The 15,779-nt window shown below is 35.1% G+C and overlaps 1 protein-coding gene across 1 annotated transcript; it reads right to left on the bottom strand.

Moving 5' to 3' along the window:
* Positions 1-5,200: 5,200 nt before the first annotated feature.
* Positions 5,201-10,233, bottom strand: LOC114391222 (heat shock factor protein HSF8-like). The gene is made up of 2 exons (XM_028352274.1): positions 9,736-10,233; positions 5,201-6,782 (listed from the first exon to the last, which is right to left on the bottom strand). The coding sequence occupies exons 1-2, from the start codon at positions 10,000-10,002 to the stop codon at positions 5,517-5,519; spliced, it is 1,533 nt and encodes a 510-aa protein (XP_028208075.1). The 5' UTR covers positions 10,003-10,233; the 3' UTR covers positions 5,201-5,516.
* Between the last annotated feature and the right edge of the window lie 5,546 nt (positions 10,234-15,779).

The following is a 15,779-nucleotide window of genomic DNA, read 5'->3' as shown; positions in this document are numbered from 1 at the left end:
TTAAATTTTTAGTTCATGGTATGAGAATTTCTTTAGTTGTTTTTAATCCTCATTGGATTGAATTGGCTATGGAATTTGTGCTAAAGTGCCCAAGATCCAAGAGAGGAAAGCATTTCCAATTAGTACTATTTGGTAGTTTCCTTGTGTCTATATTTGATCTGGGAGGATGGATAGCTAAGTGCATAAATAATAAGAGATTTGCCCTTCTTAAGGAATTCAAGTCTCCTTAGAAGTAGGACTTTGTTTTCATTGAAACTAATACTTATGTTTTATTTTCATGTAGGTAATAAAGAATCAAATTTTATTCAAGAAGGAGGGTATGATAGAGGACTATGGAGGAGGATTCAAGCTTTTCTTTTAGAATCAAGAATTTATGTAATTTGAGCCTAAATTGGACCTTTGTTATGCTTCTTATGTTTCTAGTCATGTTTCCTTTTTGTTTAAGCCTAATATGATTTGTTTTGGATCTTTTGAGTTGCTTAGGCCTTCTTACTAGTGTTATTATAAATATTTGGATGATGTGAAATTTAGATTTGGCTAGTAGAGAGTGTTTCGGTTTGGTTCTTGTGTAGAATCTTAAATTCTTATCAAAGAATTCCTATTCTTTGTGGCAAATTCTCCTTAACTTATCAATCCCTAAGGATTGTGACCTTATTCCTTTTCTTTTCTTTCCTCAATCTACTTTTTACTTTTCTTCTAAAAAAATTTCCTTTTAATTTTGGGTTTATTGAGATGTTGAAATTTAATCCATGAAAGGGGTTTTCATCAAATACCCAAGTATTCTTTGGTCAATAAGCCACTCATGTCTTTCCAAATAGAAGTTTGAATGAATAAAAATTCAAATTAACTATAAAAGAGAGGATGCATAATTAAGCATAAAGTTAAGAGACTTTGCAAAATAAAGGATAACTCTTTTGGCGCTAGTCTAGATTGTCCAAAGATTTTTGTAGAGCTTCAGAACTTAAGAAAATCTCAGAAAGCTACGTTGTTAATTCAAGTGCTTAATGCTCCTTTAATTGGCTTCAGAAAAAGATTTGTTGTGGGTTTCAGAGCCTTAAAAAAAATTCATTGTCACACAACTATAGAATGCAACATGGAAACTTAAGGTGGAGAGAGAAAAAGGGCAATAGTTGTTAAGTTGGATGGTCCAATATGTCATAACTAGACAATATATTAATACCCAATGTTTTTATTATAACAATGATATAAATTATTGATGGAATAATGGTTTGTCCTTAAGTGAAACGTGACTTACTATATATGAGCTCACATGGTAAAAAGATCATATCTTATTGCTTTTATTAGTAATCATCCAATGACCACATGAAATTGTCTTTTTACTAAGCACTATCCAGCATCCAACACATTGTTATAAACAAGCATCCAATCATTTGTTAAAACCAGTGTATGTACATTGTGTCCTTCTATACGTGTCCAAAGGACTTATACATCTACACTAATCATTGTCAAGAAGATATATCATTTAGTCTTATGATAATAATGATATAAATTATTGATAGCTATGACTGCTCATTAGGGATTTAGTATGGATTAGTAGGAAACAAGAAATATGAGCCATACAGAAAGGTGGAAGAAGTTAGAGGATTTGAAAGTGAATGTCAAGATACTTCATCAATAGGGCAACTAACCGTAGCTTATCCTCCAAATCTACACATCAATAGGGCAACTAACATTAAGATACTTCATGCAAGGGTATGCCATAGGCTACTCATTTATGACTTACACAAGAAAAAGGGTTTTAAATTGACTTTGTTGTGGTTATGCCAAGCAGAGAACAAAAAGTGAAGATTGTTACCTACACCCGCAATTGGAGTTCTCTTTTTGACAAAGCCAAAAGGCTTACAAGGAGCCTAAACTATTTTGATGCCATGGCCTTATAGAATCACACTATTTGGTTTGATAAAACAAGACCTTTGTCTCAGGGTTAGATGGCAAAGATCTTGTTGTTCATCAAGACACTCTACAAGTCTTATGACCAATGAAGCAGTTCTTGAAAGAGACTAGAAGACACCTTCACCTTATCATGATTTCATAAGTGATGATGCAACCTCTCATGTATCCTCTCAGCATCAACATCCACCAACACCACTTCAACAACATCCACCTCCATCTCCAATCAATTTTTTCAAGTTTGTGGATTCACGTCCAACACCTGCGTGGATGGCCTCATGGAGACCATGGAGTTCTTTGCATAAAGAAGATATATTTGAAGAGAAACTAAAGAAGAAATTTCTTGTTGCATTATTCAAGAGGAATGAGCATAACTATTGTAAGAAGAATAATATCATATGCAAAGTTGAGCAAGGACTTGTACAAAGATAGTTCATCATTGTATCTCCACTCCTTGGACTAGGTATAATTACCAACATGTTCCTTTTATAGCTTACAAGGCTCTTCCTTCTGATGCAATAGTTCCCTTGGAAACTCCTTCTCGAACACAGCCTGTTTACCCCAACTAGGAAAAGATGCAACATTTTTTGGCACCTTATAGAACTCAACAAATTGTGTGTCCACTTCTAGAGAGTCAATAAGCTGAAAAGGCTAAGAAGACAAGAAGGTCTAGAGGTGAAAAGGCACTCCACTCATTCCTAAAATCAGCCTGGATCCGTCTAAGGGTAGCCAAATCTCCAACCATTACATGGGAAAAGCATACTCATTTGGATGCCCATTACAAGATCCTTTTCTATCCATCCAACTACTCCAAACTTAAAGCTCTCTAGAGAAGATCTATTAGATTTAGGAAAACTCTTGTCTTAGATGTATGTAACTCATCAAGCATAAGCTTACCCTCAAGGTCTGCAAATAGTTGAGCCACTGATATCAAGATTCAACATGATAGGGAGAGGCCAAGGTTGCGTATTTGTGACTTAAGAACGAAAAAGGGCTTCAAGTTATACTTTGATGCAGAGATGCCCTATAGAGAACAAAAAGTGAAGCTTGTTAATCATCATCACAATTGGAAAACTCTCTTTAAAGGATACAAACTCACAAGAAAGCTAGAAAGGATGCTCCTAATGCAGTAGTGTTATTTTCCAGCAACGCCAGCAATCCAAAGGGAGTTGCACCTCTTAACTCTATTTCCCCCAATGGTATATTCAAAAAATAGAGTCCAAGAAATTATGACTCAGGCTATCATGAAGCAAGGAGAAGAAACAAAGAAGGAGTTAAGAGCTTATGTTGAGCAACAACACATTGAGAATAACCAATACAAGTTATCTATGCAACAAGCTATCTCTTCTCAATTCACACCAATCTATCTCAGATGCTTCTCCAAAATCTTTAAATGGCTCAAAATCATAGAAACTCTTTTGTTTTTGAAAGTCCAACAGTGGCTAGCAAAAGTTGTATCCAGTGGTGAAGTTGGTCTAGCAGCGGCTAAGAATGAAGTCTAGTAGAATTATTGGTAGGTTGTTGAAATCCAGTGGTTTACTTGTCCAGCAGTGGCCGGTTGTGTTAGTAAAATCTCATATTGAAGTGTGAGGATTGGACGTAGCCTAAGCTTGGGGTAAACTAGTATAAAAATTGTTGTGCATCATCTTTTTCCCCTTTCTATCTGCACTGATTTTGTTGTTTGGTCACTTCATTGTTTTTTTATATAATTATAAAGGAAAAAAATCCCTTTTTACAAACACTAAAAACTGAACCTTTTCATCAAAGTCTTTTCAACCAAACATCCTTTTGAAACAAAGCTCTGAAATGTAAAAACTCTTTTTCCCTTTTTTCAGAACTACTTGCATTTTCATTTTGAGCTCAAAACAATTATTCATTGTGAACTAACTCTTTCTAAACTTTTATCTAAACATACTTTGTTTTCAAAAAAAAAAACTTAAAAGTTTGTGAAAACACAATTCAACCCTCTCTTCTTGTGGTATTTTTGTCACTTCACAAGCTGGTGAGGATAATGCTTGAATCAATTCAGCATTGCCAACATGGTAGCCAAAATCATGCAGGAACATGAAAACAAGAAGACAGGCTCAACATCAAGAAAAGGAGGAAGAACTGCTCAAATGAGAAAAAAAAACGAAGAAGAAACATGAGACAGTTCTTTTGTCAACAGCCACCTCTATCTTCAACCAACTTATCCAAGTTTGTGGACTCGCGTCTAACACCTGGAGACCATGGAGTTCTTTGCCTAACAAAGATATATCTGAAGAAGAGAAACTAAAGAAATTTCTTGTCGCATTCTTTAAGAGGAATGGGAAAAACTATTATAAGAAGAAGGATATCATATACAGAGTTGAGCAAGAACTTGTCCAAAGATAGTTCATCATTGTATCTCCCACTTCTTCAACGAGGTATGGTTACCAACATACTCCTTTTGTAGCTTACAAGGGTCTTCCTTCTGATGCCATAGTTTTCTTGGAAACTCCTTTCAAGACACGATCTGTTTACCTAACTTGGAAAAGATGCAACATATTTGGGTACCTTATGGAACTCAACAAAATGTGTGTCCACTTCTAGAGAGTCAAGAAGCTGAAAAGGCTAAGAAAACAAGAAGGTTTAAAGGTGAAATGACACTCGCACTAGTTCCTAAAAGTAACCTGGACTAAAAGGAGACTAAAAAGACCCATAATTCATATTCCAATAGAAGATTACTTTAAAGTTTAATAGTCATGCACTCACAGTGTAATGTTATCGCATGGTGATTTTTTTATTTAATGATAATATGAAATTATTTTAGATTGTCAATGCATAGCCTATTTTGTTTTATATTTAACTATTAATAACTAATTTATAGTTATTCTAGTTTATATATGGAAGAGATTCTTAAAATAAAATACCATTATTCAAATTAATTCTTGACATTTTAAAAATTAAAAAATTAAAAATATTTATATATATTATTTCAATTTATTTTATTATTATTATTAAAATAATTTTTGTATAAATTAAGTTAATTTTTTACACATATCTTTTCATTTTATATACTTTTTTTACTTGAAAAGATTACTAGTTTTAAAAAAAACTAAAATATGTTAAAAAAATTACCTCACAACTTCAAACTTAAAAGGAGCTTTTAAGCTTAAAAATAAAAATTAGCAATAATTTATATTTTTAAGTTCTTATCTTAACTTTAAAAGGAGAAAATTAAGAAACCCTAAAAATACATTTAAGTTTAATGGTCATGCACTTGATAATATAAACTTATTTTACACTATCATCCTATTATGAATCCCTATTGATATGACTTTTAAAAAATTACACATTTCTAAGACGCTTCACATCAATAAGCTAGCCTCTTAGAACCTTACTTACATTAAGGGATGACAATAGAACAGAACCAGGTACGGGTCTAAGGAAAAATGAACGTAAATCTACAAAAGCAATTAGGTTCGGTCTCATATGCACAAACTAAACCAGACCAAACAAAAAAGCATGTGAGTCCTGAGTGAGCAATTGGAGGTGTAATTAGCTAAAACAACATAACCCATTGTCTAGGCTAAGGTTACCTTGCACAATATGAAATATTAATAATGTACACTTTCATAATACACTCAAATTCTTTTGGCATCAGAAGAAAGTAGGCCCATCTGCTCAGTAAGTTGGTCCATATTTTGTGATTTGTCCAATCCATTTTCCATTGGCTGCACCTCATTCTCCTTGAATACTTCAGCATCATTCGTATCAATCTCCTCTGACACTGGAGTTCGCAAAATATCATCCCAAAAGTGAGGATTGTTCAACAAATCATCAATGTCTGCTTCAGGTGAAATACTATCAAAATCAATGGGCAATGACACATTCACTCCAAATGAAGTAGGATCCATATATCCTTCACCGCCTGTCTCAGGTGCCATATAATTTTCTTGAGGAATATCAAGAATATTTCCTGCCACTATGTCTGGTATTGTAGAGAGGTCCCGCATGATTTCATCTGTTTGAGTAACAGGGATAGCAGGTGCATTAGATTCTCCAACCGAAACATTTACATTAGAGTACTGAGCTTTCGTAACTTCATCACAGGCTACAACTTGAGGAGTAGATAGAATCTCAGATTTTCCTGTTGAAGGGTCATCCCCTATCCCTGTTGCAGATGGAATGTGAGAAGACTGGATTGTAGTCAGAGGGACCACTTGAAGTGTTACTCCAGAAGTCCGGCTCAAAGAGTTTCCCCTGTCCGTTGCACCGGATGATGATGAATGATCACCAATCAAGTAATTATCAGCGTTATTACTAAAAGATTCTAGTCGAGAAGTATCCAATTTCATCATTTGCCTCAGCATTGCTTTTGCTGCTTCATTTATCAGAGGTTGATATTTAACAATTTGGCCATCAGAAGCAGCAGTATGTTCCATTTCACCAATACCCTCCTGCTTAAGCCGGCGTTTTTTATTTGCCTCCGTTATGCGTCTACTACTCTCATTTTGCTGTTGTACAAATTGAGCTAAAAAACCAGGACTCTGAACAGCCTTTGCAAGGAATGACATCATTTGTTGCTGTCGTTGCTCCATTCCTTGAAGGCGCTGAACCATACTCTGCAGCTGGTTATCAGTAGCCTGTTGCTGCTGCCTCAATCTCACAAGCTCTTGCATGAGCACATTCTTATCTCTCTTGAGAATCTCAACCTCTTCCTCAAGTCCAAACTTCCCAACTTCAACACAAGCCCCAACAGATGAACTCTGTCCATGTGCTTGCTGTGCCTGTTGATTATGACCATGGGCAGGTTTCCGCCGAGTTATAGTCTTAAGCAAGTGCTTTTGACCCCTCAAAAATCCCTCATTTGCAAATTCCCAGCGATCTGGATCTACCTTCCTAAATCCCTGCTTAATGATGAATTGTTGATGATATTAGAAAGGAAAAGGTCGATGTTTGATTTGACATACACAACATTATAGTTTTGGCATGCACAAACAAACTAAAATGGAGAAAGGTGTAATGGCAAATGGCAACAAATGGATAAGGCGCAACAATATAGCAAGATGTTGCAAGAATGTGTAGGTATAGCTAATAACTATCACAAAATAAAATAATTCATTCACGTAGGTTCCTCCATGGCCTATGCTGGGTTCACATTCACTGGGACTAGATTCTAGGCATAGTTGTTAATCCCACATAGCAGTGCAGAGCAGCCTACCTCAAGATTATGCACACAAGAAATAAGTTATGATTTATATTACACATTAATGCCCAAAAAGAAAAGAAAAATCCAAAATTAAAAAAGTCAGCCATATATAGCTAATAAGCCACCAACAAAAGTCAAGGAGCATAAGAGAAAAAGTTCAGCATCAAATCCATTATAACTTTAAGCCTCTAAGGTGTTCAAAACAGAGGATAATGCCATGAGCTTTGAAGTGTGAATTACACAACATGGGAGAAAAAAACAGAACAGAGGTCTCTGAACACTGCATAGACCTGCAAAAACCTTGAGAACAGAGGTGGGACAGGACAGGGGTTGCTACAAAGAGCAAAGAATGTGATATGTAAATATAAGCTAAATTCCATAACAGAATGCCAGTGGGTTGCTGGAGAATGGCAAGAAAATAACAGTAAATGATGGAAAGTGGTGAAATTCAAACCATAGGAAGATACACGACAGACAATGATGCTTTTCCTAACAAATAGTGAAGCACAAACCAGATGGGGAGGCACTGCAGAAACACAGAGGGGTAATGGAATTCATGAAATCATCGGTAGTGGCTGTGATACCACAATAATGGCCATGATTTGCCACAATTTAGGGCTGCAATGGCCGCTTTATGGAAATGTGATGCATTGCTCTGGGCATGCAAGGAGGCTGCACAACAAACCAAACCACAGTGGCATGGCACTGCAAAATCCCACAATCAATTGATTTTGGAATATAGATGCTTTACCACTGCATATACACACCAGTAAGGTTATCAAACTTGGAAATTTAACATGTGAAGCTTTCATAGCTCAACTAATAAGAGTTTACCTAACTTGAAAGTATTTGAAAAAACTTTGACAAGTCATAATAGAGACAGACATGGACCCACATGCCTGTACATATGATCACTTGGCGGTTATCATTTGTGTGCCTCCAAAACTAAGGTGCATCCACAGTGTTGTTTACAAACTATGGTTAGATTACGTTTTGCATCACGGCATGATAGAAGGATCAAGGATATGGTGGTATTGTAGAAATCAATTGAGTGCAAGTTTACCAAGACTACCCAAGTTTATCCAAAAAAGAGTTTGACAACAAGCCTATTCGTTTTGTCTACCTACAATTGTAAAATTGCAAGGGTCTGTGAGTTAACTTGAGTTTGACATCAATGCAAACCAGATGACCAAAATGTATAATACCTCTTAACTCAGGTAGAAATGTCAATAAAAAATAGTCTATATCCTACAAAAAAGAACTCATTCATCTGCTGACTCTTAGAAAAACTTACAACACAGTTTACTTTCAATTGTTTAGCGTATTTAAGGTGAAATTGATTTCTACAATACCAGGCAGCAGAACTTAAAGAAACAAAAAGTTAATTTCCATGCAAAAAATACACATTCTATAAATTTAGATTTTCTTTAGAGAAAAATAGCTATAGCATTTAGTTTAAATTGATAACCATAAAAGGAAACAAAGTAATGAAAAGAATTTTCATTTTAATCACAAAAGCGTTCAGCAAATCTGTAATAGAATGTTGAATAAGTGTCAAGTGGCCTTTCATCATTACAATAAGCATCTAGCTAACATTGATTCTAATAAGCACCCAAACTCTTGGGGAATCCACCATTAAAACCTAGCCGTTAAGGGGGGAGAATCAAGCACTTAAATACTCCACTAAGCATCCCATACTACTCAATATGGGACTTAGGCACTCCATAATACCCAAGTCCCTATTAGATTCTCATAAAAACTGAACTCAATACAGCCCTGATGTCTCAATGTTTTGATACTATTATGCTTAATTAAGTGTGGGCTATCACACCACAAAATGTTCTTGATTCCACATTCCTCTAATTCAGAGAAAAATATTTACTCATCAGATAAAGAATTCATTCCTATGTATTAAACACAGAACGTGGTTGCAAAGTTTATTAATTATTTCTTTTTTCCTCATCATGGTCACTGCTTTAGCAGAGCTACCAGGTCATTCTTGACAAATCCTATTCCTCAAGTTTTCACAAACTAGAAGTAGAAAAACTCAACTTAAGTCAAATCATTTTTCATATACATAGCGAAGAAAGTTAAATATTCATCCTAGTAAAACCAGCCCTACAATCAAAATTTTATGCTTCATATCATCAGATTCAATTTCTTTCTAGGTTTCTTTGCACCGAACATAGACACATCCCCTCAAAATAGAGGAGACATCAAGCGAACATATCAAAGAGATGTTTCCTTAGACATTCCCCTCTCTTGCTCCATTCCAATCAACAAGAATCGCAAGCCATTCATTCTTGATATTCATGAAAAGAAAACAAGCCATAAATCTAATCATGTGTTTGGTCCAACTTATGTCAGAGAAATAATCACACTCTTTTCCAACTTCTGAGAGATCTTTTGCAATAAATAAATAAAAAGCAGTTATTTCCAACTCCAAGGCAAACCGGTTTCGGCCACTGTCTACTTCAGTCGAAACCACACCAAGGATGATAAAAGATAAACAACATTTGAGGCAAAACCAAAACAAAGGAAAAAGAACAAAAAAAGTGCGCAGTTTAATAGCGGAAAATGAAATTGAAAATTACAAAGCGCAAATTCTCTGAGTGACAAAGTATGAAAGTAAGAAGGAGGAGTTGGCATACGTAGGTGTTTAATTGGCGAACGAAGCTGGAGAAGTTGTTGTGCTTGAAGTGTTTGGGCAAGAGATCTCTGGCGAACTCGGGAGGGTTCCAAACCACGAAACTGTTGTTCGTTGGACTCCACGACACTATCGAGTCCGTCGAAGGGTCCTCTACCATCTCGTATGTCTTGCTCAAGAAAGGCGGCGGCGCGTTCGCATTCGTTATCGGCACCGGTGCTGGAGCTGGCGATGCTTCTCCGCCCACGCTGCTGCTCGCTCTTCCGTCCATATCACAATTTTGAAACGAAATTTTTTGCCTGGGGTGAGTGTATTGTGGTCTATGGGAAGTCAGAGGAATAGAGTGAGGGTCATTGTTGGAGAAAATTGAACCCTAGTGTTCGAAATTTAACAGATGGGGAGTAGTGAAAGACAGGGTCATGATTCAAAATGGCCTTTTATTTATATCTGGGTGGGAATTGCGACCGTACGATATGCCTTTAAAAAAAAAAGAAAACTATGTATTGTTTATTTGTTTAAATTGAAAAACTTACTATAGCGGAAGGGTACTTGATTGGTTGAATGACCGAATACCTCTTCCTTCATAAGATAAGATTTTTACATTCCAAATACATACCAGAAGGATATTCGGCTAAACGAACGGTCGAATACTTCTTTCATAAGGTAAGACTACATTTCAGTATAAGATAAAACAGTCTCGAGTACTCAACTAAACATAATACGAATATTCTTCTTCCGATAGTCAACAAAGGAGGTTTTGGATACTTGGTAAGCCGAGTACCTGAATATCCCATGATAGACAAGAATTATATATATGAATCTTAACTCTTTGATTAGTCAAACACCATGACTCATATTCGGTCGATCAGATAGTCAAATATGCTATAAAAAGAGTAAAATCAACCATAAGAAAAACCATAATCAGGATTATGTGAGTGGTTAAATATCATAACAGTAATCATGCAACAAGGTCCACAAGTTTAAGACCCATCATGGTATGTATAAATAGAAGTGATACTCTCAAGATAAAAATATTGTTAATTCTCATTTATTATTCTCATTAATTACTTAGCGTCAAGACTTGACTGAATATTGAAGTGTCTTTTGCAAGTAATCCACCCATTTTAGAACCTAACAACCGAATACTAAGAGAGAAGACCTTGAAGCAAGAGTGATATTCATAGTTAATTTTGAGGCCGAGAGTCAGGTTTGGAAGTTAGGGAGAGTTTATTCTCAGTCGAATAACTTTTAGTTTATTCAATCTTGTATTTAGCTAAAATAGATTTAGTCCAAATCTTCATTAGCCGAATAATATAATTTCTTTGGTCTATGGTTAGTTTCTTGGGTCTATTTTTAGTCAAATAACTTAGTTTCTTTGGTCATAAAATCAGCCAAATAAACTTCATTATTTTCAATATTTATTTAGCCAATTGCGTTTGTCGGTCTATAGTTAGCCGAATAGCATTTTCGGTCTGGTAGTACCTCGTATTGGGTCTTGTAATTATAGTCTAAGAAACCAAGGTATACTCGAATCTAGTAAATAATAAATATGATAAAGAAAAAACTTGTATTGAAATAAAGAAATAAAATAATTAAGGTATAATTGTAATAAAACGCCAGAGTAGGAAAAAGAGTACATCACCATTTACAAGTTTAATTGTAATAGAATTTTGAGGTTCGTGGCATTCCAAGTTTGAGGAATCACCTTGTTGAATAGGTACTCTAGTCGATAGGCTCCATTTCTAACTGATTTTGTGACTCTAAAAGGGTCTTCCCCATTAGCAACAAGTTTTACTTAGTATCATTCTGGGTTTCACTGCACTTTCTCCGTACCAAATCTCTTGCCTCAAAGTTCCTTGGTTTGACTCGACTGTTATACCATTTCTCGACCCTTCTTTGGTATGTTTTAGCTTTAATTTAGACCTCATTAAGGGTCTTTTCAGCCATATCGAGTGATTGTTATAGCATTTCCTTGTTCTCTTTTGCTACGAAATTAGCCCTTCGAATATAGGGTTCTCCCATTTCTATTGGTATCATAGCATCAGATCCAACTGCCTTTGGCTCGCTTCTTTAGCTCTCTGAGCATAACCTTGTTAGTTGCTTCGATTTGTTCGTTACTTTATGGGTGTTGTAACACCCTAATTTCTAAAACTGAAATTATACCTTAATTATTTTATTTCTTTATTTCATAAAATGTGTTAATTAACTTAATTTCAAAGTCACGTAGAGTTGAGAAAAAGTAGAATTTTAGTGAATTTTTAAAACTTTCCATTAGTTGCTTTCTAAAGTCAATATCACATAATAAATAATAAAAAAAACTTGTTCATATTTTTTAAAACAAAGTGTAGCACAATTTCCCATAGAAGCTTGGTACTCAAATATTTAAAGTGAAATCAAAGAAATGGAACATATCTGAATTTCAAAATATATAAATATTCATAAGTGTTTCCCCAAAATAACAAATACAACCTCAAGTATATTATATATGATGATATAGTAGATGATTGAATATACACACAAACAAAGGTATTGAAGCCTAAGCCTACCCATATCAAATACATATAAAAGGAAAGGCCCTAGACTCAAAGCAGACATCTCTAACACCCAATCGGGTGTGGAAACTACACAAACTAATACCTATTTAGACACCCATCAAAATCAACCAAACTAGATAGCTCAATATCTTGAAAACTTGGAGAGGATTTCTCCTAGTGTTTCCTAGCATCGAAATCTACTTTCTTGCAATAACTTATCTTGTTTTGTTCATTGTAGCCCAACATGGATCACCTGGGACAAAAGTTGATACTTTGGGCTTCCTTCATCTACCTAACTAGATAATCTCAAAAAAAAATTAAGGAGAAGATTTCTCCAAGTGTTTCCTAGCATGAAAGGCTATTTCTTGGCAATAATTGAGTTTGTTTCATTCATTGTATCCCAATAAGGCTCTATTGAACAAAAGTGGGAACTCTAGGTTTCCATCATTTACCAAACTAGATAGCTCAAAATCTCAAAAACTTTTTAAGGAGAGGATTTTCCCTAGTGTTTCCTAGCATGGAAGGACACTTCCTTGCAACAATTGAGCTTGTTTCATACATTGTATCCCAACATGGATTTGTAGAACAAACATGGGAACTTAGGGCTTCCATCTTCTACAAAACTAAATAACTCAAAATCTCAAAAACTTTTTAAGGAGGGGATTTCTCCTAGTGTTTTCAAGCATGGAAGGCTACTTCCTTGCAATAATTGAGCTTGTTTCATTTATTGTAGCCCAACATGGATCTGCAAAATGATAGTGGAAACTTTGAGCTTCAATCATTTACCATACCAGATAGCTCAAAATCTCAAAAACTTTTTAAGGAGAGGATTTCTCCTAATGTTTCCAAGCATGGAAATGTACTTCATTACAATAACTTAGCATGTTCCGTTCATTGTAGCCCAACATCGATCACGTGGAATAAAAGTGGGTACTTTGAGCATCCCTCATCTATATAACTAGATAACTCAAACTCTCAAAAACTTTTTTAAGGAAAATATTTTTCCAAGTGTTTCGTAGCATAATTTCCTGGAAATAATTGAGTTTGTTTCATTCATTGTATCCCAACATGGCTCTGCAAAACGAAAGTAGGAACTTTGGGCTTCCATCATCTACCAAACAAGATAACTCAAGATCTCAAACAAAAATTAAGGAGAGGATTTCTCCTATGTTTCCTAGCATGGAAGGACACTTCCTTGTAATAACTAATATTGTTTCATTCATTGTATACCAACATGGATCTGCAGAAAAAAAACATGGGAACTTGGGGCTTCCATCATCTACAAAACTAGATAACTCAAAATCTCGAAAACTTTTGACAGAAAGGATTTCTCCTAGTGTTTTCTAGCATGGAAGGCTTCTTTCTTGCAATAATTGAGCTTGTTTCATTCATTGTAGCCCAACATGGATATGCAGAATGATAATGGGAACTTTGAGCTTCCATCACTTACCAAACTAGATAGCTCAAAATCTCAAAAACTTTTTAAGTAGAGGATTTCTCCTAGTGTTTCCTAGCATGGAAATGTACTTCATTACAATAACTTAGCTTGTTCGTTCATTGTAGTCCAACATCGATCACGTGGAACAAAAGTGGGTACTTTGAGCATCCCTCATCTATATAACTAGATAGGTCAAAATCTCAAAAACTTTTTAAGGAAAGGGTTTTTCCTAGCATTGTCCTAACATGGAAGGCTATTTCCTTTCAATAATTAAGCCTTTTCATTTATTGTAACCCAACATGGATCTACAGAACGAAAGTGAGAACTTTGGGCTTCCATCATCTACCAAACAAGATAATTCAAAATCTAAAAAAAAAATAAAAATTAAGGAGAGTATTTCGCCTAGGGTTTCCTAGCGTGGAAGGATATTTTCTTGTAATAACTAAGCTTGTTTCGTTTATTGTATCCCAACATGGATCTGCAAAACATAAGTGGGAACTTTGAGGTTTCATCATCTACCAACCAGATAACTTAAAATCTCAAAAACATTTTATGGAGAGGATTTCTCCAAGTGTTTCCTACCATGAAAGAATATTTCCTTGGAATAATTGAGCTTGTTTTGTTCATTATAGCCCAACATAGATCACCTAGGACAAAAGTGGCTACTTTGGGCTTCCCTCATCTACCTAACTAGGTAACTCAAAATCTCGAAAAAAATTTAAAGAGAGGATTTTTCCTAGTGTTTTATGGCATGAAGGGCTACTTCGTTGCAATAATTGAGCTTGTTTCATTCATTGTAGTTCAACATGGATCTGAAAAACAAAATTGGTAACTTTGGGCTTCCATCATCTACCAAACTAGATAACTCAAAATCTCAAAAACTTTCTAAGGAGTGGATTTCTCCCAGTGTTTCCTAGCATGGAAGGCTACTTGCTTGCAATGATTGAGTTGTTTCGTTCACTGTAGCCCAACATGGATCTGCAAAACAAAAGTGATAACTTTGGGCTTCCATCATCTACCAAACTAGATAGCTTAAAATCTTGAAAACTTTTTATGGAGAGGATTTCTCCTTCCTAGCATGGAAATCTACTTTCTTGCAATAACTTAGCTTGCTTTGTTCATTGTAGCCCAACATGGGTCACCAGGGACAAAAGTGGGTACTTTGGGCTTCCCTTATCTACCTAACTAGATAGCTCAAAATCTCGAAAACTTTTTAATGATATGATTTTCCTTGTGTTTCCAAGCATGAAAGACTATTTCCTCACAATAATTGGGCTTATTTGGTTCATTGTATTCCAACATGGCTCTGTAGAACGAAAGTGGAAACTTTGGGCTTCTATCATCTAACAAACTAGATAACTCAAAATGATATGATCTTGCAAAGGTCCAATTACTTCAAGTGTCTTTTGCAATAGATGAAAGGCCCAATGTCTAAAGCAAGACCGAAAAGAATCAAGAAGATATTCCAAAATTTAGTGATGCAAGTTCACAAACCAAGAATTGTGTTATTTCTAGAACTTGAAGATAAATTCAACAAACTTAAAAATAGTAATTTGAAGAGCACAATTAGTCCAAAAGTTTATACTCAAGATGCAACTATGAGCTGGAGTTTATTTGGATGGATTACATAATTTTTGGGCTAAAGAATTAATTAAGGCCTATTTTCTAATTTTCCTATGAGTTTTCGTATTTATTTATCATGTAATAATTTCATATGACTCATGATGTGTTTTGGTAAGTTTTTATGTTTTTTAGGCTTTCTAAGCCATTATAGTGGTTAGTGGGGGTTTTATTCCTAGTGGAAAATAAATGTAAGTGGGAATTTAGTTCTTAGTGTGAATTAATTCCTAGTGGGATATTTAGAGGAAATCCTAGCATATAATAGGAGAAACTTTGTAGCTTTGAGACAGATTGAGTTTGAATGAAAGTTTGAGTCTTCTTCCTTTTGTGAGAGCTTTCCTTGGTTGACAAAGAACTGAATCTAATATTTTCAATGCAACTTGTGGAAATCAAATCTATGACTTATCACTCACATAACTTATTTCTCAAGTGTGACACGAATATCCTTCCCCTAAA

The sequence above is a fragment of the Glycine soja genome, chromosome 16 (assembly GCF_004193775.1).
Source record: "Glycine soja cultivar W05 chromosome 16, ASM419377v2, whole genome shotgun sequence".
In the NCBI taxonomy this organism is placed as follows: Eukaryota; Viridiplantae; Streptophyta; class Magnoliopsida; order Fabales; family Fabaceae; genus Glycine; species Glycine soja.
The sequence above is the reverse complement of the archived record's forward strand: the minus strand, read 5'-3'. Positions and strand labels throughout refer to the sequence as shown.

Coding starts and splice junctions, on each gene's coding strand:
- LOC114391222 (XM_028352274.1), bottom strand. CDS start 10,002: ATGGACGGAAGAGCGAGCAGCAGCGTGGGCGGAGAAGCATCGCCAGCT. Junction 6,783..9,735: donor TTCGCCAATTAAACACCTAC/GTATGCCAACTC, acceptor ATCATTAAGCAG/GGATTTAGGAAGGTAGATCC.